The 26,031-nt window shown below is 39.8% G+C and overlaps 2 protein-coding genes across 4 annotated transcripts; one reads left to right on the top strand and one right to left on the bottom strand.

Moving 5' to 3' along the window:
• The first annotated feature begins 477 nt into the window (after nucleotides 1-477).
• On the top strand, nucleotides 478-16,119 carry MS3_00007052 (KappaPI-actitoxin-Avd3d). Its single transcript, XM_051215308.1, has 3 exons — nucleotides 478-617; nucleotides 4,645-5,290; nucleotides 15,717-16,119. The coding sequence occupies exons 2-3, from the start codon at nucleotides 5,077-5,079 to the stop codon at nucleotides 15,911-15,913; spliced, it is 411 nt and encodes a 136-aa protein (XP_051068517.1). The 5' UTR covers nucleotides 478-617; nucleotides 4,645-5,076; the 3' UTR covers nucleotides 15,914-16,119.
• A 241-nt stretch (nucleotides 16,120-16,360) lies between these two features.
• GINS1_1 (DNA replication complex GINS protein PSF1) lies at nucleotides 16,361-25,378 on the bottom strand. Of its 3 annotated transcripts, XM_051215307.1 has the most exons (4): nucleotides 25,259-25,378; nucleotides 23,292-23,678; nucleotides 20,590-20,814; nucleotides 16,361-16,789 (listed from the first exon to the last, which is right to left on the bottom strand). In XM_051215307.1, exons 2-4 carry the CDS (start codon nucleotides 23,626-23,628, stop codon nucleotides 16,758-16,760), a joined length of 594 nt encoding a protein of 197 aa, XP_051068516.1. In that variant the 5' UTR covers nucleotides 23,629-23,678; nucleotides 25,259-25,378; the 3' UTR covers nucleotides 16,361-16,757. The 3 variants fall into 3 exon arrangements, with proteins under 3 accessions (XP_051068516.1, XP_051068515.1, XP_012801060.1); XM_051215306.1 differs by having other exon boundaries at nucleotides 20,590-23,678; XM_012945606.3 differs by lacking the exon at nucleotides 16,361-16,789 and having other exon boundaries at nucleotides 20,447-20,814.
• Nucleotides 25,379-26,031: the final 653 nt, after the last annotated feature.

Here is a 26,031-nt window from a genome sequence, read left to right as displayed (position 1 = left end):
AAGACACAAATCCAGGATCATTTGCTTCGAAAGACCTGTGTTTTGTAAAGCGCCTCCTCGTTTCTTTGAGTCACGTTAAAGTTATTTTCAGTACGTCTATCGAATTTTGAATCTTAAGAGACTTTGTAGGACAGCACATTTTATACTGCTACCATGCCTGTGAATTGAGACACTGTTTAAGGGCATTCGGACTCAGTCCAGTGCAGGTTTTATTATGTTCTTTACCACAATCACTATATAAGGTGTCATAGGTGGCAAAACACTAATAACTAACAAAAACACATGCAGGAATACTGAAACCTTCTTCTGAAGACGACCATACAGGAAGACGCTTATGCAAAATCAGAGAAAAACACAAATGAGAAAACCCTTTCTAAAAACACCAAAAAGCAAACAGATGTCGACCGAAAAGCTTTCAATTGAAATATGGTGAATAGCTTTTGGTGAGCGAAACGGAATTAAAGCAATGTGTACAAAGTTTTCTACTTAAAGGGACGCGCGCAGTCCGAACCTCGCAACAAACAACCGGAAAGGCCTAAACCAGTTGGTACTTTGCACGCAATTAATTTCCGCTAGGTCTTTCGAAAAGTTTCGTGGTGTAGTTCCAAGTTCAAACAGTGAGCACTATCCGTTCGCACATTGGTATTTTTCCTCGCTGAGTAAATTTGTTTGTTTTGATCGTTTATTACGTATCAAGACTACTGTTTTCACTGTAATTGAATTTATTTCAGTTAAAGTATTCGACTAAAGTATCGTTTTTACTGTTCTGTCGTTGGTACTCTTGAGTACCTCTTTTTCAACTGTATCTGTTAGTACTTTTGGTCCTAGCAATCTACAGCTCTTCACTTTTGGTCACTGATAAATTTTTTTGTTTCTGAGTGTCATCACAGTTTAAAAAAGAACCCCTCCTAAATGACCGGACAGTGTAAAAAAAGCAGTTGTCAACGTCCGGGTTGTCGTTATCCTGTTGAAAGCGGCATGCAGTGCGACGAGTGCAAAGGCTGGTACCACGAAGTTTGCACGAACTTAACGCCTGCTGCTTTCAAACGGTTCAGTAAGAAGGGTTGTGTGTGGCTTTGTCAACAGTGCTGCTCGGATGCAAACAGCTTGCTAACCGAGGCCATCTCACTGGTTGATGCTGCAAAGAAGTATTTTAGCAAGCATAGTCGGAACGCGTCAAACAGCACTCGATCTGTCGACACGCAAATCAACGTGAAGGAAACTAAGGTTAGTCCGGTGATAGATGACTCACGCCCATCAAAGAAAGAAAAGCAGTCTCCAAAGAGGCCTGCCTTAAACAAAAGCTCAAGAAAAGTAGGGTCTTCTGTTCCCCGTCTTCCAGATGGGATCCAACAGGAAACACCTAGAAGCCGCAATCGCAAGGCTCGATCGGTTTCGAACGGTAAACATAACACGACCTCTCAGGTCGTCGACAACCCCCAAAACCCAACACTAGGTTTGACGCAACTATTATTGCTTCTACCAGCACCGTTGACGAATGGGTAAAGGTTGTAAGGAAGAAAAGTATTGATATAAAAGGAAACCTGCCCCCGTAAAAGTGGTTGAAAAACCGAAAGCTGATTATAGCGACAGATCAGCTATTTTTCATAGAATTAAGGAGAGCGATAGCTCTGAACCTAAAGCTCGTTTTGAGCATGACATTGTACTGATTAGGCAGCTGCTTAATCAACTCATGCCTCAAAATATGACCGGGGTCACCTTGCTAAAGGTGTACAGACTAGGGAGTCTAACGGACTCGAAACCAAATCATTCCAGACTGCTTAAAGTAGTATTCGGCTCTTCGAACGAACGTGACCTAATTTTACAAAATGGACACAAATTAAAGGGTTCAGGAGTCTTTATCCGAAAGGACCAACCGTTGGCAGACCGTGTTAAAAGACGGGAAGCCGAGAAAGAACTACAACATAGGTTAGACGCTGGCGAAAAGGACCTGAAAATTGTAAATTTTCGGGTTGTAAGACTTCGACAGAGAATGATGCCGAAGCCACTCTGGGTGAAGCACGAAGGCACTTAAAGAGGCTTTGGATCTGTTACACCAATGCACGAAGCTTACTTAATAAGCGATCGGAACTAGGTGTACAGATTGAATCTACAAAGCCAGATATAATTGCAGTAACAGAAACCTGGCTGACACAGGCTATAGATAGTATAGAACTTGATTTCGAGGGCTTTACGTTAGTAAGGGCCGACAGAACACAAAAACGCAAAGGAGGGGGAGTAGCTCTATTCATTAGGAATGCTATCCCATTTACCATTATCGATAGTGTATCCCATGAGAGTGGGACGTGTGAATTAGTTAGTCTTCGCTTAAAATGCAAGGGACAAGAGCTGCTGATTGGTTTGGTCTATCGCAGTCCAAGCTGTGAGGCAAATGAGATCCTGTTAAGCAGTCTCAATACTTGGCCACAAAGTGGTCGATGTCTAATCCTAGGGGACTTTAATGCACCTATGGTAGACTGGGAAAATCTGCGAACTAAATCGTCGGAGAATTCTCTCGAGCAGGAACTAGTTGATGGGGTTATCACATGTGCTCTAGTGCAACATGTGAAAGAAGCGACAAGGTACGATTCGGACACTGAATCATCCTTATTAGATCTTATACTGACTCACTATGAGGATGATGTTGCGAACCTCCATCATATGCCACCCTTAGGTAAAAGTGACCACGCAGTTTTAACTTTCGACTTCCATATAACTGCCAGTCATGAGGACGCGTCAGTCCAGTCCAGACCCAACGTCTGGAAAGCAAACATACCAGACATCATGCACTCAGCATCGTTAATAGATTGGACAATAGACCCAGAGTCCTCCATTGAAACGGCCTGGGACGCATTTCGAAATTCATACTTAAAAGTTACCACACCTCACATCCCTTGGACTATACCAAAGGGGCCGAAAAACTCACCACCATGGTTCAGTAGGGAGATCCGTATCCTTCTCCGTAAGAAAAGGAAAACGTGGGATATATTTAGGATACTGGGGACTGATGAGTCAAAATCTCAGTATCGAAAGGCTCGGAACACTTGTGCCTCGACCCTCCGTATGTCTAGAAAATTGTACGAAGAAAAACTTGTTAAGGAATCCATAGAATGTCCTAAACGCTTGTATTCCTATATAAACCAAAGGACAAGGAGAAAAGGAAATATTCCTGCTCTATGGGGAGACAGTACTGCTTCATCATCAGTGGAGGACGACTTTGGTAAGGCTCAAGCGTTCTCAAACTACTTTAGCAACGTGTATACCATAGAAGCGCCCTTCTCGTCAGCGTATACAGATCCCCCATACATACACTGGATAGCGTGACCATTAAAGAACTCGATGTCTTTGGTCTGCTAAATAAGCTTGACATAGGTAAATCCACGGGGCCCGATGAATTACATCCTAGGCTACTGAAGGAATTATCTAACTTCGTTGCAAGCCCTTTAAGTACATGCTTTAACCTATCCGTTACGCAGGGTCGCTTACCGAAAGATTGGAAAAACGCCATAGTAAGTCCTGTCTTCAAAACAGGCACGAAACACAAACCTGAGAACTACCGCCCCGTTAGCCTAACTAGTGTGGTTGTTAAAATCTTAGAAAAGATTATTCGGAAGGAGCTGTTTAAGTATCTCGATAAAAACCGGATCCTCTCGGAGAAGCAGCACGGCTTCAGAATAGGTTATTCTTGTCTCACTAACTTATTAGTGGCTCGTGAAAGCTGGTGCGCTCTTAAGGACCAAAAGCTACCTGTAGACGTCGCCTTCATTGATTTCAGTAAAGCTTTTGATAAAGTTCCGCACAACCGGCTGTTATATAAGCTAAGAAAAGTCGGGATTGCAGGCAATTTATTGATGTGGGTAAAAGACTTCTTAGTTGGGCGTCAACAAAGAGTAAGGGTGAACTCACAGTTATCTAGCTGGGAAACTGTGCTTAGTGGAGTGCCCCAGGGTACAGTTTTGGGGCCAGTGCTATTCCTCTTGTATGTAAATGACCTTCCTTGTCTCCTATCATCATCGGTCTTGCTATATGCTGACGATGTCAAGATATGGAAAACGATACGATGTAAGAGTGATAGCTTAGAACTTCAAAATGACCTGAAGAGATTATCTGAATGGTCTGAAGCCTGGCAGTTACCGATAAATACTTCCAAGTGTGTTGTGATGCATATCGGTCATCAAGGTACAGATGCATACACGATGAATAACACTGAGCTACCTGTCGTCCAGACATATAATGACTTAGGAGTTATCGTTAGTCAAGACTTAAAGACTACTGAACACTGCCGTGCAATAGCCGCCAAAAGTTTTAGAACGTTATGGTCAATACGTAGAGCTTTTAGTCATGTCGACGCTAAGACGTTTTTGACTTTGTATACAGTGTTCGTTCGTCCTAAACTTGAGTACTGCATACAAGCGGCTAGCCCCTGCTTAAAAAAAGAAAGTGAGCTTCTGGAAAAGGTTTAGAGAATGGCCACTAAGCTGGTTCCCGGAATAGCGAAGCTTCCGTATGAATCTCGACTGGCCAAGCTGAACCTTTTCCCGTTGTCATATCGCAGAACTAGAGGCGACTTGATTACAGTCTACAAATTGCTTAGTGATAAATTTGCACCTAACATGCCCTCATTTTTCTTGTCTTCCAAAACAGAGAATTTACGAGGACACTCCAAAAAAGTTCACAAGCCGAGAACAAATTACTTGTCAGCTGACTATCGACTTTCCCATCGAATCATCAACGAGTGGAATTCACTACCTCAGCACGTGGTTGAGGCTCCATCCGTCGACTCTTTCAAAAGAAAGTTGGATCAACTGAGAGACCACCATTGCCAGGACTAACATAGGCCATCGAGCCTCCTGTCCTTCCCAAACTGAAACTGAAACTTAAATTTCAAACGAAACGCAAGTCCGAAAATATCTTCCGGGCCAAAAAATAATCTACATATAGCAAGCACAAAGAAATCAATCGGTTTATGCAAGATCTTGACCAAAATATTGGATATCGGGTCACAAGGCTAACGAATTCGGAATTATATGTATATATCTTCATCCTGAATACTCAGTAAACATTGATTGTTTTCTAATGGCTCAAGAAAAAGAGTCTCTTGTGGAGTCTCATTGGTCTGATTTTCAACCTCCATCAAGCTCAGCGATGATCTACAGACGGGAAGTTATTCCTCGTCAACGAGCGTTATCTGCGTTACTAATTGGCTTGGGAATTATTGTAACATTGATACTTTTACTGGTTTTATCCTACTTCATGCACATTTACTCAAGTGATCATTCACATATTAACAGTAAGTTTGGAACTAGATTCATTTTCTTGTTATTCCACTTTGATTTTTCTCTAAAATGCCGATTTGACATGATATTCTCAAGACATTCAAAAGTCAACATCCATTTATTCGGGCTTGGATTTCCTATACTGAGTTGTAAAAGGTTGAGATAACTTGCCGAAACACTATACCAAGTACTTAGAGCCATAATACTTAAGGGGAAATTCAATCTCAACACTGCTGAATATTCAAATGGTTGATAAAGACTGTTTTTTCATTCGTATTATTAAGGGTTGTGTGTAAACCCACTAAATATATAATCATGCTAAATATCGTCTGTTAAGTATTTCGTTTGTTTTAATTCTAACTTGACATTAATATCCATGTATATGTAAGTTCGATTCATATTTATAATATTATTGTTATGCATTTGACTTTCTCATAAGCTAAAGCAACAGGCGTCTTAAGTCGATGTAACAAACCTACGTTTGCTTGCTTCGTCTTGGTCTAGTAGTTCCTATCATTTTTCAATAGACTTCTATACCAACGAGCATGTTCATTTCCTAACTATTTCAGTCCGTGGAAGGTCTTTTATATTCAATAGTTTAATTACATGGGAGTAAGACATATAAATAAATACCTGTGGCTTATTTCTGTTTATTTTGTGTTTCGTTGTTAATGACGGAGTTGCGAGTGAATAACAAGCTACTGTATGATCTCTGTCAATAGTCTGAATTCATCGAAGTATTTTGTCAGTTGTTTTTATCACCTAACCTAGTAGTGGAACTACAATATATATGTCAGTAATGATTGTACCAACTGACAAATAATAGCATTTGGGAATAATTGCCGACTATTAATGTTTCCTTGATATTCCATTTTGGAATTTGCTACTGATGTATCTTACGTAGGCTTTTAATAAAAATATTTTAACAGCTTCATAATCGCGGCGTCCTAAACAGTCCTTGATAATCGCTACTTGGAAGTAAGCGTTTTTGTTAACAAAAGATATCAACTTCACTACTAAGAAAGAAAAAAACCCACTAAATATGGTATTCTGTAAAGTTTAATACTTATGGAAATACTTTACTGCCCTAAATCATTCCTGTAGTTCTGTTAATTTATAACAACTAGGTGATTTTGGGTCACAGTATTTTTCCTAAATACCCTTAGAAGTTTGCACTAAACTGGATTTGATTCTTGGTTGCTTATAATTACGTTGAAACATAAACTTGATACAACGGGGCGCATATTTACAACATGTGGTGTCAAGAAATAAAATCAAAAGCTGAAAATAATCTCAAAGAACATACCAAAGTCTCCTACAGTGAAAAGTTGAATTAGAAACTAGGATGTCTTTTCTCGCCCGACCGTTGTTGCTACCTTGACGTGGTGGTCGGGCTTGCCTATCGTGATGAAGCAACCGAGCTATACTGGCTGGAACAACCGTTCCTCAAGGTCCTACCATGTCAGACAGGTCGGTTGAAGAGCGGTAAGACTAAAAGCAACAAACCCAAGGTCCGAAGGCGAAGTCGTACTGCTGACTGTACAGAGGTGTGACAGCAGTAAGGTGTTTCCTTCAGACAACCAGCATGACAGCGATGCTGCCTTCCCACAAGGAGGGGTGGGGTTAGAAAAGGTCGACCCTAAAAATGCACACCTCACCTTACCTCACGGATTTCCGTCTCCGGGGGTAAGGCCCTTTGAAGAACGGAGCTAACACGTCAAAAACCTCTCACGAAAAGGCCGTGCGCGACCGGCCTCAGGCAGTTGTCCGCTGGGCTCTGCGGTCACGCTCTCAGGTCACTGAGACCGCCTCTAATCCAATTTCCTTTTCAGGTACCTCCAGAAGAACCCTTCCACGGTGTGGGCAACCGGGAAGTGATAACCGCCCTCATACCTCTAACAGCACCCAAGACCACTGTATTCATAATCAACCTTCCTCTTCAATTCCTATTATTCCTCCTACATCGACTTTCAACCCTAAACTTCCTCCTTCGGCTTCCTCCTCAAGTGTCACCATAGCCAACTATTCTAGTGCTCAAAACTCTGTCCCAGGTCTACTGAAACCTCGCTCCAAACTACACATTGGAGCTTTCAACGTATGCACTCTATGTCAAATCGGTCAGCAGGCTTCCTTGGCTAGAACCCTAGAGTCTCTTTCCATTGATGTATGCTGTGTCTCCGAAACACGCATACAGGATTCCAGTGTGCTCATTCACTTGACCTCACCTCGGCAAAACGGAGAGCCAACGAGATACACCCTACGTGTATCTGGTGACCCGATGGCCAGTTCTCGTGGACTGGCAGGTGTAGGCATAGCACTAAGCATGAGGGTGGAACAAGCACTGCTAGAATGGATCCCCGTCAACAGTCGTCTATGTGCTGTTCGGCTAAACGGCTCCGTAAAAACTCGGAAGGATAGGGACACACGTCGTTGCCTTTTCGTCGTTTCTGCCTACGCTCCCACTGACTGCAGCTCAGACGATGTGAAAGATGAATTTTACAGAAAGCTTTCTGAACTTCTTCAGAAAGCTAAACGCTCAGACATAGTACTCATAGGGGGTGACTTTAATGCTCAGATAGGTAGCTTAAACCAAACAGAAAGGCATTTAGGTGGATATTTTAGCATTCCGGCACAGCGAACAGATAATGGTGACCGTCTGCTGCAACTGTGCTCAGACAATCGCTTATTTTTAGCAAACACAAATTTTAAGCATAAGGAGAGACATCGTCTAACATGGCGACCCCCTACACCAAACCAACGATGGACTCAAATAGACCATATTGCCATCAGTCATCGTTGGAGAGGGTCGGTAGGAGATTGTCGCTCATCCTGGAGTACCTGCTTGGACTCCGACCACGCCCTAATACGGGCACGCATCTGCTTGCTCCTCACTGGACGCAAAAAAGCCACAGTAAAAAGACCCATTAGAACCGAACTGAGTAGCGAGGAAACCAAAAGTAGGTTCCAGGAACAACTGAGGTCACGATTAGGTAGTTCTGAAGACGAGGCTGACCCAGATGTTGCTTGGAAAGACATACAAGCAGCAGTGACATCTATTAGCGACTTAAACCACAGAGTTTCAAAGAACCAGTGGATTTCTTCAAAGTCTATCACACTGATGGATTCTCGCAAACTCGTCCCATCAGGTTCCGAACATGATAAAGAGCGACAACAAATCAGATCTAGGTTAAGAAAAAGTCTAAGAAACGACCGTGAGCAGTGGTGGGCAATGAAAGCAAAAGAGATGGAAAAGGCGGCGACTATAGGGAACACAAGACAGCTTTACAGACTAATAAAAGAAACTGGAATTAATAAGTCAAGCGTGAGATTATATCGGAAAAAGACGATACTCTCATCTGCTCCCAGTCCAGGCGTTTAGAACGATGGGCGGAACATTTCAGAGAACAGTTCAGCTGGCCTTCAGCTACTCTACAACTACCCTCCATTCCCAGACAGTGTGAATGGAACATTGAAGTAGGTCCCCCAACTCTTGCTGAAGTTCAAAAGGCTATAGTTAATCTGAAACGAGGAGGGGCAGCTGGTCCAGATGGATTGGCTCCAGAGGTCTTTAAGGATGGTGGTCCAATTTTAGCGATTAGGTTGACTAATATTTTAGCTAAAATCTGGGAGTTAGACGTTATTCCATCTAACTGGTCACAATCACTTATCGTCCCAATATATAAGAAAGGGTCAAAATCATCCTGTGACAACCACAGAGGGATTAGTTTAACTAATATAATATCTAAAATACTAGCCTCGATAATTATCAGACACCTAACTATGACTCGTGAACTGCAAACACGAGAGACTCAAGCTGGCTTTAGACCTGGTCGTGGCTGCATCGACCACATATTCACCATTCGTCAGATTCTAGAACACAGGCATACTTATCGGCGTCCGACAATGGTGGTCTTTCTCGACTTAAAAGCAGCATTTGACTCGGTAGACCGCGAGATTCTGTGGCAGTGTCTGTCATTGAAAGGCGTACCCCAGAAGTACATAAACCTTGTAAAGGCTCTTTACTCGAACACTACTAGTCGAGTGAGAGCTTATGGCGAACTGTCATCTACTTTTGCAACCTCAAGTGGTGTCCGTCAAGGCTGTCCACTTTCCCCACTTTTGTTTAACTTCATCATAGATCTACTGATGGAAATAACTTTCTCGTCGACTGAGTTCTCGGGCATTGATCTCCTACCAGGAGGTCCACTTATTGACTTAGAATACGCAGATGACATAGTCCTGTTTGGTGAAGACGCTGACAAAATGTGGAGTCTTCTGGTAGCACTAAGCAACAATGCCAGAATGTTTGGAATGCGCTTCTCTCCCTCTAAATGCAAGTTGTTGCTTCAGGACTGGTCTGCGTTAACACCTGAACTAAGGATAGGGAGTGAAGTAGTCGAACGCGTTGACAACTTCACTTATCTTGGAAGTCTGATCAGCCTTAATGGGTTGGTATCGGACGAAATCTCAGCAAGGATTCGAAAAGCTCGATTGGCTTTTGCCAACTTGCGTCACGTATGGCGAAGGCGAGATATCCGTCTATCAATAAAAGGACGAGTATACTGCGCGGTAGTCCGTTCTGTTTTAATTTACGGCAGCGAAACATGGCCATTAAGAGTAGAAGACACTCGTAAGCTATTAGTATTTGACCACAGATGCCTTAGAAATATTGCTGGTGTCTGCTGGGATCACCGGGTAAGTAATAGTGAGGTTAGACGCAGGGTATTAGGGAATGATGGTAAATCAGTTGATGAGGTTATGAATCTTCATCGACTGAGATGGTTGGGCCACGTGTTACGTATGCCTGAACACCGATTACCACGACGTGCAATGCTATCCGGTATTGGAAATGGTTGGAAAAAAGTTAGGGGCGGCCAAACCAAAACGTGGCATCAGTGCTTGAAGTCACTAACTTCTAGTCTGAGCCATGTTGGTAGATGCAGACTACTTGGTTGCGGTCCGCGTGACTATCGTAACCAATGGTTGGAGACTCTTGGTGACATGGCTCAGAATCGATCACAATGGCGTCGGTGTATACACTCCCTGTCTTCCCTTAAACTAAGAGATTAAAATCGCTTCATATCTTTCTTTCTACGAACCAATTCTTCCTTCTTGTACTATATCTCTATATGCAATCCTTCTCTTATATATTACTACCTTTGACCTAACCACTGCTATGAATCCGGTGTTCATCTTGTTGTGCTGATGCGGTATGACAACCTGGACCGATGCACATATGTGCCTGGTCCTACGTTGTAGCTGACTGACTGACTGATGTCTTTCCTCGAGTTGCGAGAACGTTGATTAAGTTACCCGTCATGTTGTCGATTTCAAAAGTATTCAGAAAATTGCATAAGTAGTCGAAAATCTTAATTTTTGTATTTCATGTAATCATTTTGCAGTGGCCCCCAAATGCCCTGGTATGGCCGAGAGTGGGATGGGCCCTCCCTCCCTCTCTCTCGAAATGCTCTCACATGGCCACGTGTATACAGCCTCTGTCAGGGAAGTCCTACTCACTGCCTTCTCGTGGCAGGGGTGTTGTTTACAAAAGTGAGAGGATGAAAAGCGAATGTCCCAAACCAATGATGTACACGGGCTCCAGTATCCTGAGTGAACAAATGGCTCATGAATCAATCGGCTACCATGAGACTGCATCTCCTTACGTTGCTCCACTGCCTTGTGGATCAGACCTTTAGGTCAAAGGCTCAGAGTGTGGCCCCCTAAGAAAACCACGTGCTTCGGTCTGGACACCCGGGCAGTATCACAGCCCTCACACAAATATGATGAACTGTCGATATTTATGGAAAATACTTGTCTTGCTTCGATTAACAATCGAACGATTCACATTATTATTATTATTATTATTATTATTATTATTATTATTATTATTTACTTCATTTATTCATTCTTTTTTATTCCCACTCTGTCTATCCTTATTTTTCGACTTATACATCAGCTCGCCTATGGTGGAAACTCGGTTCTATCTAAACGTTCTCGAGTCACTGCCTTGTTGAGAATTGTATGTTACCACCAAATACGAATACTGAAGCAGGTTTTCTGAAACCACTTGCACCATCCAAACTGGCTACCTTCAACGTTCGCACACTTATGCAGGTCGGACAACAGATAGGGCTGGCTATGTCTTTGGAAAGTCTTAATATCGACGTTTGTTGTCTATCCGATACCCGTATTCAAGGCTCTGGTGAAGTACTACAAATTCGCTCTCCATCTGTCACTTCGAAAAGCTTGTTTTACGTGCGTTTATCCGGGGACCCTGTGGCATCTTCGTCTGGTCCTGCTGGCGTTAGTATCGTACTAAACGCTAGAGCTAAGGCAGCACTAATCGATTGGATCCCCATTAACAGTCGGTTATGTGCTGTTAGATTAGAAAGTTCCACCAAAGTGAGAAGGAATCGGCGTGAGAAACGATGTCTTTTCGTCATCTCCGCCTATGCCCCGACAGATTGCAACCCGGATGCAATCAAGGATGAATTCTACCACCAGTTAACCGTTCTTCTCCAGAAAGTGCGTTCGACAGAAATTGTAGTACTAGCCAGCGACTTGAGTGCTCAGGTCGGGCGTCTAGGCACAGAAGAGAGTCGTTTAGGAGGCCGATGGAGACTTGTTGGTCGCAGGACAGATAACGGGGACCGTCTACTGCAACTATGCACGAACCGCAACCTGATTCTGGCTAGCACTAACTTTCGGCACAGTCATCGCCGATGTGCCACCTGGCGTCCTCCCTCTGCATCTCAAGCCTGGACTCAGATTGATCACATCGCGATCGGCTACCGCTGGCGTGGTTGTGTACAAGACTGCCGCTCCTTTTGGAGTACCTATCTGTACTCGGATCATGCCCTGGTCCGCGCCAATCTTACCTTACTTTTCAGTGGACAACGAAGTGACCGCCACCAAAGAATTGATGTCAGCAACTTGGTTGCAACTTCTGTTGCAAGTAAGTATCGAACCGAGCTAGCTTCTAGGCTAGCTACCATTCCACCGAAAAGTATAGATGAACTTTGGTTGCAATTGCATGACGCCATGAAAATGGTGGGTATAGTCAGTTGTGGGTTTGCGAAACGTCCCGCTTTTAAGCATTGGGTTTCTTCAGGCTCCTTACAACTCATTGAAGGCCGTCAGTCTACTCCGGGTGACCGTGAGTTTGACCACAAACGAAGGATGTTACGCAATGAAATTAAGCAAAGCTTGCGTAGGGACCGAGAAGCTTGGTGGCCGGAGTGTGCTAATGAGCTGAAAGCAGCAGCTGCATCTGGTAACTACCGAAAGCTCTTCCAACTCATCCGAGCCACTGGCAGCAAGAAGTCTGGTGTGAGCGAAACAATCTGTGAGGATGACGGGATGCCAATCACTAACATCCATCGACGTCTTGGATGATGGGTAGAATTTTTCAAAGGGCAGTTCGACTGGCCTGCTGCTCCGGCAACATCGGTCAGACTGTACTGCCCTCCATGGCCGGTGACGACTGACCCACCAAATGAGGCGGAAGTTCGCAAGTAACTCCAACTCTCAAAGCGCTACAAATCACCGGTCCCAGATGACTTACCTCCGGCCCTTTTGTCAACTTTGCTATCGACGACATTCTGGAAACAGCTCTGATGGCTGTAAGTAATGGTGGTGTGGTTCTGTTGCCTGGAGAAAGACTTCTCGACCTTGAGTATGCGGACGATATTGTCTTACTGTGCGATAATGCCCAAGGCATTCAATCCGCACTTAATCAGTTGGCAATCAGTGTCTGTTAGTATGGTATGTGCTTTGCACCTTCGAAGTGCAAAGTACTTCTACAAGACTGACAGGATTCCAATCCTGTACTCACCCTGGATGGTGAGCAGATAAAAGTAGTCGAGAAGTTCGTGTATCTGGGTAGCTGCCTAAGTGCTGATGGAGGCGTGAGTGATGAGATCAATGCACGTATAGTGAATGCCAGAGCGGCTTATGCCAATCTGGGCCACCTTTGGCGCCTTTGTGATGTTAGTCTGGCTGTAAAAGGTCGGATCTACAACGCGTCGGTGAGAGCAGTTCTGCTCTATGCTTGTGAAACCTGGTCTCTGCGAGTTGAGGACATTAGACAACCCTCTGTGTTCGATCATCGCTGTCGCCGAAGGATTGCTGACATCCAGTGGCAACACCATGTTAGTAATGCAGAGGTTCGGCATCGTGTGCTCGGGCACAGAGACGATAATGCAATTGGTGTCACCACCTTGAAACACCGACTTCGGTGGCTTGGACATGTTCTACGAGTTTCGTCCCAGAGGATTCCACGTCGTGCATTATTTGCCAACTCTAGGACTGGTTGGAAAAAGCGGAGAGGTGTTCAGTGTATAACATGGTGTCGTGTTATGAAAGAAAACTGCAAAGGGCTGACTTCTGTTGGACCTTCACGACTCCCTGGTTGGGGTCCTAGAGATGGTGCAACACAGTGGCTAGAGACGTTATCAGACATGGCTCAGAATAGAAGCCAGTGGCGATCCTGCTGTAACTTTCTTTTACTTCATAAAAAGTGAACGTAAATTCTTTGACTGGAAGAATTCTTTCTGATTGTATTTTTGTTAACTGTTTCTCCCATTATTACTATTCACTGTCGTACACTAATTTATGTTCATTGTTGCTCTTCGTTTATTATACCCTTCACTCTGTATCTCTTCACAACCTCACCGTTATTATGTGGAGCTTATGTATTTCGTACCCCCTCGTACCAATATTTGGGTGTCCAAATAAATAAAATTACGCTACACTACTCCCTGTAGACATTATCATTTGTTTCTTCTGATTGTACCTTTCCGTTCCCCCCATTATTACTATTATTATTATTACTACAGTACCTTGCGCTGATCTGTTCGTTATTGTTCTTTTTTTTACGCTCCTTACCTTCTTTTTTTTTTCTCTTCGAATTCTCATTGTTTTGTGTAGGGCATATATATTTGGTGCCCTGTTGTACCAATATTTATGTGTTCAAATAAATAAAATTTTCGCAATGGCTATGATACTCACATGCTTTCCACGTTGAACCATCTTCCAAGCTATTCACTGTTTCGCATCTCTAACAAAGTGGAACTTTGTCAGAAATACGATTTTCTTGACAAAAAATTGGCAGGACCGTTCAATACACCATCCATTCCCTTCGAATCCTAGAGCTCGCATGTAATATTATTTTATCTCGAGACTCTAGTCACTACCCTAATGTTGAGTTCAAGCTTGCCTGTCATGAAGAACTAGTCAAGCTGGATTTGTTGGAACATTTCGTGTTCTATCATGTCAGTCAGTTTAATAAGATAGTAGTCTGACCAAAAGCAATTAGTCTGAAGATTGTGGGCAAAGTCGGACAACTGAATTCTTGGGTATGTATCTGATAAATAGCTAGCACGCCCATATCCCAAACTACATGCTAGAGCATTTAGTATCCGAACCATATTTCGAATCGAGCAACAGGATTTATCAGCTAAAACTGATCTTGTGCCATAATGTATACTTTGTCTATCAAACTGAGATACAATATCTTGCAGTGGTCATTCATCAAACCCCATCCAACTAATGTGGAGATTGAGTATATCTAAAGACTTGACATCAAATTTCGTGATCGTGCTGATGTAAGTATACCCATAGATTCAAAAGACAAATAAGCTCTTTCTGAACGGAGTTCTATCCATAATAGCGTGAGCTCAGCCTCATCAAATGGTGAAGTAAAAAAAGGATATACACTTCCCCCTTTTTTGTTTCTTGCTATCTCCTCACTCACTGCACCTCTTATGGGGTAAAAGTTAGGTTTCCTGGATTTTAGAAGATCAGGTGTTCATATGTAATTGTAGCCTAAGTCTGTAGGCTAAACCAACCTATATCTTCACCACTCAACCCAAGGAACAGATAACAGCCATCATCTGTTGTATATGTATTCAGAAAACCGTTTATTCATATTAAGTACCAACTTTAAGGTCTGATAGAAGCTTGGTACTTTATGGAGAATATGTTTGAACACATGATCTAGTAAGAAGAGGAATTTTACTTTATATCAGAAATTCACAACGGGAATTCCTTGGAGAGCTCACTTCGAAAAAGCAAAGGTCAAGTATGGATATCCCGTTGACTTGATTGTTAGGAATATTCGAATATGAATTTCATCTATTTAAATGTTAGAAGTGTTGTGGTTTTCCCTAATTCACAATGTTCTGTAATTTTAATTAAAAGGTTTATGGGTTTAATACAAGGTAGTTTACGAAATCGTGAAGATCAACAAGCCACTAAACTGAAATTTCGTCTGATTCCTAACCATCCTTTTTTTAAAAACAGCTTTGTCAGTCTGTTGCATAAGTCTATAACAGTAAGAAAGGAAAGCCTGACAATCAAATACTTCTATTCCTTTTCGTGTCTATCTTGATTTCCATTCCCTAATTATTATTTCCTCATTATCTCTTCACATTTATTTAGTGCACGATTCACTAAATCCAATTTGTTTATTACCAAGATTAACTGGTAAATGTCGTTCAAAACTTCATCGTTGGGGTTGGAATCCACAAAAAACAATCTGTGAAGAATTCATCTATGGTGGTTGTGGTGCAAATGAAAATAACTTTTTAACCAAAGAAGAATGTGAAGCAGTATGTAAGATTACAGTTTACATATAAGTCATTATACCAATACATAAGCGATTATTTTATCGAAGTATTATTTCTCTATCCCTCTCTCCGTAAAATATCACTTATTGTATGATATCATATTTTATTATGTCATTTCATCTAGTTTTTGTCATTAAAATGATTGAGATCATCAAAGCTTTTCAACTATTATAATCTTCATTCATTTCAATATTATACTCATAAGTATATTTATATTGAGGCAAGTTAGGTAAATGGTATATCACTATGGTAGTTGTTCAAGGACATTGATATTCTACTAAAACGATGATATTCTCACTTGGAAACTACATATCTAATAGATTTAAATAACTTTGTGATATAATGTTTTAGTTTTTGTTACTTTTTGAATTGTCTCTTTTATCATTGTATTCTTATAATCTTGTATTTTATTCTCGTTCCTTTTTTTGTTAAACAAATAATAATGTAAAAGCCTAATTTCAGAGAAAAACTTCTTCTTATGAGAGTGAATACATTTGTGCCATGTCATCGGACAGTCAATCACTAGTTCCGATCATCGTATGGATCCTGACTGATTGATCTGCACCTTACATTAACTTATTTCAGCTGTCAATGACTCCATGGATTAATGGCACGTTCTGATTTGGGTTATTCTAGTTTTCTGATAGCCTACTCATCCACCATATATCATCGCCTCCTGAGGTATACAGTGGTTAGGCACATGTAATGCATGAAGATGATGCTGTTTCGTAAATTGATAAAATAGGAAAGTGTGGACCTGACCCAGTAGTTCGTCGCATTTTCTTCTTGACCTGAAAGGTTTAGTATGGTAGGTAGCTGGAAAGGTATGCTCCACACAAATTAAATGACAATATTATGAACAGGAAGGGAGAGAGATTGTACAATCTATAAATGAATGAAAAAGAACTGTATTTAATAACATGAAATTCAGCGAGAAATAATCAATAAAAGGGTTTTTTCGGTTGGGTTTCTCATGTCCTTATGAAAAATACGTAAGAAAATTGTAGCAGAATTACTATTGGCTTATGTTTTGAACCACATCTGATAGCGCTTCAAGTCAGAGCTGCGCGACCTCTAGGACTTTAAACAAAGAGTCCTGAAGAGATGACAGATACTAGCCTCACGCGACTTTCACATCATGACCCCTTTTGGTAGCCACTCACCTCTCCGGTTCCCACATCAAGTCCCAACGTCTTGAATGTCGTCGGCGTGCACTGATATGGTGCTCCAATGTAAGAGGTCTTCGCTCTCGGTTTTCCAGTTCCTGTTGGTTTGTGATAACATTTATTTGAGCTCAACATATTGTTTGGTAGTGTTGTTTATTATAGGGCTGCAACGGCACTCTGGGTCTCTAAAAAGAGGATTTTTTTGAGCAGTGTTGTTTATTTATCCGCACTTATTAGTATCACACGAAACCATGAAATGTCTTATTTTGTGGACAGAGCATTATGAAATGATAGTTCAGAAGTAAAGAGCATTACGTCCAGTCTTTTATATTATATACTTCACTTTTGCTACAAATTTCGTTATTTTCAACAACAAAATCATCCTATAGAATGTAATTCGAAATTACCAGTTTATGGTACTTATAAGTGCCTTCTCTTAATGGAGGAATTAATTTTCCGAATTTATTCATTAGTATCAAATAATCCACACCATACTGTCTATTTCTAAATGTTGACCAAAACACTATCAACTTAGTTTTTAAGTCAATTTTGAAATCAGTGTTTACTGTCATGACGACTGAATGATGTTGATTGACATATCTATTCGATTTAAAAAAACAATGCCCTTTTATTTTGACTAACTTTTATCGATCGCTTTATTAACGCGTCACAGTTGATAGTCATAATGTCCAAGTGCTTAACATCATTCTGGTTTTTGGTGTAATCAAATAATAGTCAGGTGCTTCCTGCTGTTACGAAGGTCAATGAACAGCTTTCAGTGGGTCTATTATAACAAACCTGAGAAAACGAATGCATTTCGACGAGTAGTCGAATGATTGGTTATGCAAATATATTTAGTAAAGATTACTTTCAGCACTGTAGATCACCATTCCATAAATAGAACTAGAGTATTCTATTTGTATAAGATTAGTGTCTACATGGATACGGATGCTTGAAGTGTTAATGGGTACTCTCAATACTGGTTTATTGACTGAAACCTCAGAATGAACTGATATCAAAAGTAAAGCCACTAGCCAGAGAAATAGATTTTTTTAAATAATATAACGTATTTATATGCAAAATCATAACATAAAAGTATTTGAAAACTTGGATAACCAAAATCGATAAGTGAGTGAATGTTGATTAAGAAGTTGTGGATAAATGCAAGACATTCATTTATAATAAGGAATAGTCCCATGAATACTTGCTGAGACAGACCTAGAGTATTCGATTTATGATAGAATTAATCAGTTTTTAATTCAAAGCTATCTTATATATTGTAGCACTGATGAGTCATAGCTAAATAATATTTAACTTGTCAATTTTCGTTTATATGAATCATTGTACTACTTTTTTCACATAACTGTTTGGAATAAAATCGACTAGGGAGAGCTCCTTAAGATTTTCCAACTAACTGCATACGACGAAAATTCATGCGAGTATGAAACCTTAAATGATTTCCACTAAACATAAATATTCCAGGTATTGCGTAATCTTCATTCTGTTTAAATCTAATATTTGACAAACAATATTAACAATGATTCTCACTAATACCATAGAAACTTACCTTTAAAAGTGAATACTGTCAGTTATTATTATTTTAGACCACATAGCAAGAGTCAAGCATGCGGATTCTAATGGCTCGAACTACTTACTTATCAGCTAACTAATAAATAACAATCTACGTAATCTAATGCAATTCTTAATGAGCAAACTACGAGAAAATCAATGCGTATACTATATTGTTGCCCCCGAATGCCCTGGTACAGCCGAGAGTAGGGAAAGTCCTCTCTCCTTCTCGAAATGCTCTCCCATGGCCGCGCGTATATAGCCTCTGCTAGGGAAGTCCTACTCACTGCCTTCTCGTGGCAGGGGTGTTGCTTACGGACTTGAGAGGACGAAGAGTGAATGTCCGGCGCTTTGACTAAGCTCGTGGATATGGAGAGTCCACCTAGGGGAGTTGGAAAACCCTGGTTCCAAATCAATGGTGCACGTGGGCTCCAGTATCCTGAGGAAACAAAGGGCGTATGAACCAATCGTTGGTCACCGGCTACCATGGGATTGCATCTCCTCACGATGCTCCATTGCCTTGTGGATCAGACCTTTAGGTTGAAGGCTCCGGGTGTGGCCCCCTAAGAAAACCACTTGCTTCGGTTTGGGCACCCGAGCAGTATCACAGCCCTCACACATATCGAATGAGATTTGTGTGGCACATATGTATTCGGTGCCCCTTTGTACCAATATCTGTGTCAGAATAAATACAGAGTAGACTTGATTAACTACTTGGAAAGTTTTAAGTAGTATAATTCGGAAATAAGATACTCAGCTTTGGTATATATTATCAGAAACCAAAATCTAGTTTCGAAGTACTAACTTTATTTTGCCATTACATTTAACGACCAGAGATCATTTTTGATGTTGAAAGTATCATTGAAGATTTATAAGTTTGTACAACCAATATGGGAGGCTTCATAAAGGCTAAACTAAAATAATCTAATGCCACAAACAAAATTTCAAAGATCTAAATGAACTAAATCATAGGATACTGATTAGTTTGAAAATATAATTCACCATAGTGGCTATCAGGACTCAGTAGCTAAGTGGATAACGCGATGACGTTTGAAGCGAACGGTATTGAGTTCGAGCCTTAGAGTGAACATCAATTCTGAGGTGCAGGTACATCTAGCTGACAAGTCCCAAACAGGGCGAAACACGCGTCCTGGATTCCGCTGCTAGCCATTATCCATCTTCGCATATCACCATAGTATCCGTTTACTCAATTTAGAAATCACATTGTGATCAAACGGCCACCCATTACTTCCAGGTTTTCCATGGTGACCTAGCTTCAATTGACTCATGATCTCAAGTATTAAAATTACCATAATATCCACAAAACCCCTTCTGATACATTAGAACTAAACCAAGATGGCGCTAAGATAACTTTATCCACCAGTGGCAATCAACAAACAGACATCAAAACCACCCCTATTAAGACGCATATTTTATATGTCCGATTTATACTAACAGACTTTGGCGATTTTTGTTTCATGATCCCACATTATTAGTAAAAGCAAACTGAAGGCCCACAGGTCATGAAACTCAGTGACACAAGTAGTCTCTAGACTACTCAGAATACAAGCGACTTGGATGTAGTTTCCTACTGTATTCTTTATAAACAGTATTATGAGATCTGTCTTGTCTGTGGTATTACTCAGTTTTCATAGCTTCACATATCGTACCCGTTTTTATAAATGTAATGACGAGTCATACACTTTTTCCTCATCCAAATGATCACAATGATGTCATTTTTTGTGTAACCCATTCCTTGGTGTTTTATTGTTTAAAATCTTCCGCATGAAAATAATAACATGACAAATTTAAATATATACAGTATAATTTCCTTTTTAAGGACATGATAATAACTGCACATGACAGTTTCATTTCACTCTGTTATATGTTCAAGAATACCTTGACGAATTAAAGCCTCACAATCGGTTCGATGCATTAAATGATGACTACCTTTTGTTAAATGTAAAATACTGCCATCCTCTGTTTCGAATTCGCCAAAATCTTGAAGACAACGGACTTCTAGAAATAATGATTTTGGTGGTGTACGATATTGTGTTAAATCTAGCATTCCACCGCCTCCACGTTCCGATCCATCAGCCTGCATGAAGTTTGCCAAACAACTACAATAGTGTTTAAACCATGCTTGTTCCGCTTCCGATAAATTATCACGGATATCTAAGTTTAAAAGATGTATTGTACATATTGATGAAGGAAATCAAGGATAATGTTTATATGTAAAGGATTTTGATTGTCCAGATCAAATGTCCACTATTCAAAACTTAGAGGTGAATAAATAGAATTATGACAAACCTACCTTGAGACTAACATGAATATTGGACGGGTCTCTTAGATAAAGTGGAAGTCCAATATTCCTAAAATGCGTCTCAACTAACCACTGTCTCGAGCAACGTAGTGTTATAGCTAGAATTAGAGTTGACTGGAGTTTGAGCCATTTCGAAAATGCAATGAGAAGACAAAGGTTATGAGGATTATGTGATATATTTGCACAATATATTTCGAACAATCTGATCACACATACTTGCTAAGACATTCTTATATGAAAACTATAAGGTCAACTAGACAGATTAATGATAAGCCGTAACAAAGAAAAATAAAGTACACAAAAACGATGTGATAACCACGCTGGATAATAAATCAGTATTACTAGGGTAGGTTAAGGGTAAGAACAAATTGTTTTTTTGGAAGACATGAAGGGGATTTCAGTTTCCGTATAGTCAAGGTTTCAATAAACCTTGGTATACGTCCTTGAAGGCTTTTGTACAAACGGTTCATATTTATCCCCTATGATTATGATGTCATCAACGTACCTTTTATACAGACACACCTTTTGAATTGAGTCTTCAGCTAGATTTTCAACACATCTCATAAATACATCAGCCAGAAACCACCTCAAAGGGCTACCCATAGCTACGCCATCGATTTGTCGAAAGTGCTCACCCTCAAAAGTGAATTTCACATTATCAGTTCACAATAATTGTGAATGTTTAAGAGTTCACAGGAAATGGCAATGGAAGGTTATTCAATGAGATATAGTCACACAAAATATCAATAGTTTTTCTAAGAGGTACATTTGTAAATAAAATGTTCACATTAAAGGAGCTCATTGTCTTTGTTTTTACATCCATATCCATTAAGTACTTAATTAATCCACATTAGTCAATCAAATAATACTTACGAAATTGATTTCGGATAGCGTTTAATACTTCTATAAACCATTTTGTAAGGTTGTGCGTACGTGACCGACATATTGATGGGACTAGATGTTAAATTGTCAAACATGAATTCTATTAATAAAGATGAGTTTAATTTATTAAGACCTATAAGTTTGGTGTACCCCAGTTTATATGGATAACTAAAAATTCATAGGTCTAATACCCACTTACGTCCAATCCTATCAATGTGCCTTCAAGGACGTATACTAAGGTTCATTGAAGCCTTTGCTATACGGAAACTGAAATCCCCTTCATGTCTTCCAAAAAAACAATTTGTTCTTACCCTTAACCTACCCTAGTAATACTGATTTATTATCCAGCGTGGTTATCACATCGTTTTTGTGTACTTTATTTTTCTTTGTTACGGCTTATCATTAATCTGTCTAGTTGACCTTATAGTTTTCATATAAGAATGTCTTAGCAAGTATGTGTGATCAGATTGTTCGAAATGTATTGTGCAAATATATCACATAATCCTCATAACCTTCGTTTTCTCTTTGCCTTCTCGAAACTTATCAAATGAACTAATTGTTTTAAATTTCTGAAAAGAAAACTCTCTGTACAAGTTGAGCTGTTATTAATCAACCGTACAACATCTTAATGTACATGACTAATCAATATTTTGTCAGCTCACTTCATGTATTTTGACTGAGAATGATGAGTTTAAAATATTTCTTGCTTTGAGGAAAAAGTGCATTATCCAGACCGGTAGTTTATTAAATAGAAAACTGCAGTCATTCAAACGACTTTATTTACATATTACTGATGCGTTGTTACTGAATCTCACATCAATGTAAATAGAACTGGACAGGAACTTTTTTTCGTTGGTGGGATAGAGGTTTCTTTCCGGTAGGGAATTGTTGATTTCAAATATAACTTACGTTCCGTCAAATTCCAATGGTTTAAATACTCAGATATTGTTGCGATTTTAACTCAATGATTAAACTGCTAGTATAATACATCCTAACAAATTTCAGGTTTTAAATGTCTCACGTAGATTTGGGAAGTCAGGAAGTATGTATGCTTTCCAGTCTCACAAATTGTAATCCAAAAGCGAGTACATAGATTCGTACTTCGTTACAGAGTTCCAGTGTATACTAAGCATGACGATGGACCAGGAATTGTTTACTACATGAACCCTGATAATACTGACTAGCTTTGGGACTGCAGAAAATACACTAACGGAATCCGTACACACATCCGGTTCCAGCAGTTATATTATCAATTATCCAAATTAAATCATAACGTTATAGTAGCTTTAGGTCTAAAGGGATACTTCTGTTGTTTCATTTCTGTATTAGAAAGAGTTATGTGCAGAGGTACTAACAAGTATGAACTTATGACATTTTGTGTACAAAAAACTACTTCAAAGTGATAAGTTACAAAAATTACAGCGTAGTATAACGAAATCACTATTACCTTTAGGTAAAATGATACCATATTCCCACCGTAGTTCTTTGATCCGCATTAATCTAGCATGGTGATAGGCAAGAAGACAACGTTTATTACGTTCCAAGATAGCATGTCTGACTAAAACAGATTGAATTTTATTACTATGATCATCTGTTTCATATAATGATGATGATGGCCCAGACGACGAGTTAGATACAAGGGCTACATCACGATGATTTGCATCATATAGTACTCGCATTTCTTCCAAACAAATTCGGATTTTATCTTCACCATAAGGAGGTAATTTGCTTTGTTGGGAGCGTTTTAATTCTTTTACTAGTTGGAGGCTGGTTTGAGCTAGCATCAGTAGTCGACAAAGGGTAAGATGTTAACAGTCACACAAAGTGCTTCAGGCTGAAAGCGAGGTAAAACTTGGTGTTAGGAAGGCGCTAAGTATACTAGCGAGGGCGTACCTAAGTTGTATTTCTTCAAGGAAAAATAAGTGTAGTGAATTTATATTATAATATATACATAAGGGCTTCAGATACATGTACTGAAGCAAACTGCATGTTAGATGTAGCTTACTGATAAGTCTATTGTAGCGTTATGTTGGGGATAATGTCTATTCAAATTCCTCCGTACATTGGGATCCAGGTATTAGATCTTAATACTAGACAGAATTTGGCGATCTACATAGTGAAAGCCAAAATCTAGATAAAAATAAAAACCTAAGTGGTAGAACAGATTCTTTTACAGAAAAAACACTAGTTTCCCTAGTATCTTAAACATATAATTTCTAGGCGGTTCAGGAAGAGTAAAATACCATTGGATACTATACTTCAGACACCGAGATGTTGAAACTTTAAACTCCCTAATAGCCTATCAACATATAGATCGTCGAAAGAACGACGCTGAAAAAGTAACGGGAGATAAGTATCTTGATCACACGTAGCGTATGTATTTTCCAAGACCCACACCCAGTTTTCGCTACCTTAAAAATAATTAAATATCAGGTTGCGTGATGTTTTAGTTGAGTGTAACTCTGACAAAATGACAAACATACTCTTATTAGATGTTTCGAAAGGGGATTAGAATCACAAGGACATTCTGTATAATCTTATTTTTATTTGACATCATAATTACATCCTGATTTTGTTTTTCTGACCTATTTTAATAAATTTTACGTTTCAACAAAGGAATCCCCCAGAAGGCTATCAATGATGAGAATCCATACCAATATTCTAAGGCACACTCTATCAAAACCTAATTTCAATTACTACCCTGTATGGCTTCATGAGTGTCATCCCTAAATACTACAGAATATTCGGCTAAAGTATAATATAATAAAAACTCTAAGGAGTGATAGTCCTAACTCACAACACTGCCCCGACTCCTAATCTGCAAAACTTAAACTCCCTTTTACTAAAAAGTGATTGGGCATGTAAAGGTTGGTTAAGATCACAGAGATAACCTAAGTGTTATAATATTGCTTTTTGCTGCCAATTCTTTTGTAACTAAGCAGCGTTCTCTAAAAGACTGATAGGTTCCTCAGTCGTCAATATACCATATCTTAAACGGATAACCCTAGAAAGACTTTGAGTGAATGAATTTACCGGTTTAAGGGATTCATTGTTTCATTGCAATCACGACTGTGCTAGGAAAGCTCCTCGGTAAAAAGAAATCTGGAGTAAATTTATGCTAAAGATACGAATTTCGAGAAATTAGTTAAGGTGGAAATCTCGTTATTTATCCGAGAAAAAGGAATAGGATGAAAAAATTGTTGCATGTTGACAAAATTTTACATGAAATTTCACTAGAAGATATTGCCTTAAATCCTAGAAAATCGCCTTTATTTACATTAAGCTTGATCGGGATTAAACATAAGTGTTTCTTATGCGTATCCTGAGCTATTAGCTCGTTTATTCTCATATAATTCTATCCTTTAGATTTTCACAATCATGACGCATTGCAGACTTCCATAGAAAACAACGTACCTAACAAACGGATACAAAACCATAAAACCTTGACACTGTAGCGTTCTTCTCAAAAACTCAACGGGATAATTTACCACCCAAATTTGCCTTTAATTGACACACAATAATAAACACTTTCACACCTAAACTGTTGAACTTTTCATAATCTTTGCTCCTTTAGAGTATAACCTGGGTATTTCTGGAGCTGATCAAACAAGTTTTGTCCAGTCAGTATAAATCCAACTTGAGGATAGTTTTTCGTCTTTATTCATATTGTCATGACTTTATTCCATTTTTAGACCTTCTTTATTGGGTATGAGGTTCTGTTCAACTTTACACACAGGTTTTCTGCAAAGCGCAGTTGTATAACATGCTCCCTTTATTCTTGTAATCATTCAGAACCGTATATCAACGGCATACTTCCATCATCATTGCACTGTATTTCGTCCTGTGTTCTATTTCGCTCATTTTGTAGAACTGCTGAAGTTGTTGAAATCTATCATAGCATAAATACTTGATAAAGAGCATCTCTGTGACAGGCCTGTACTAACCGATTGATTTCTTTTCGCTCACTTGTTGTTCCTTTACGATTCTAGGTACTTGGTAATGTCGAGTTCGTGATAGTCTCGCCACTCAACCGAGATGATTATGGTCGATTTCGCAGTTATCATATCTTGTAATTTATGGGCGTTTGTCTCAGGGCAGTAGTGATCCTGGATACCGTCAACTTTCACATTACTAGACAGGAAGTTGTCTTGTTGTAAAGTAAACAATAGTGAAAAAATTTTCGGCTA

Source organism: Schistosoma haematobium, chromosome 2 (genome assembly GCF_000699445.3).
Source record: "Schistosoma haematobium chromosome 2, whole genome shotgun sequence".
NCBI lineage: Eukaryota > Metazoa > Platyhelminthes > Trematoda > Strigeidida > Schistosomatidae > Schistosoma > Schistosoma haematobium.
The sequence above is the reverse complement of the archived record's forward strand: the minus strand, read 5'-3'. Positions and strand labels throughout refer to the sequence as shown.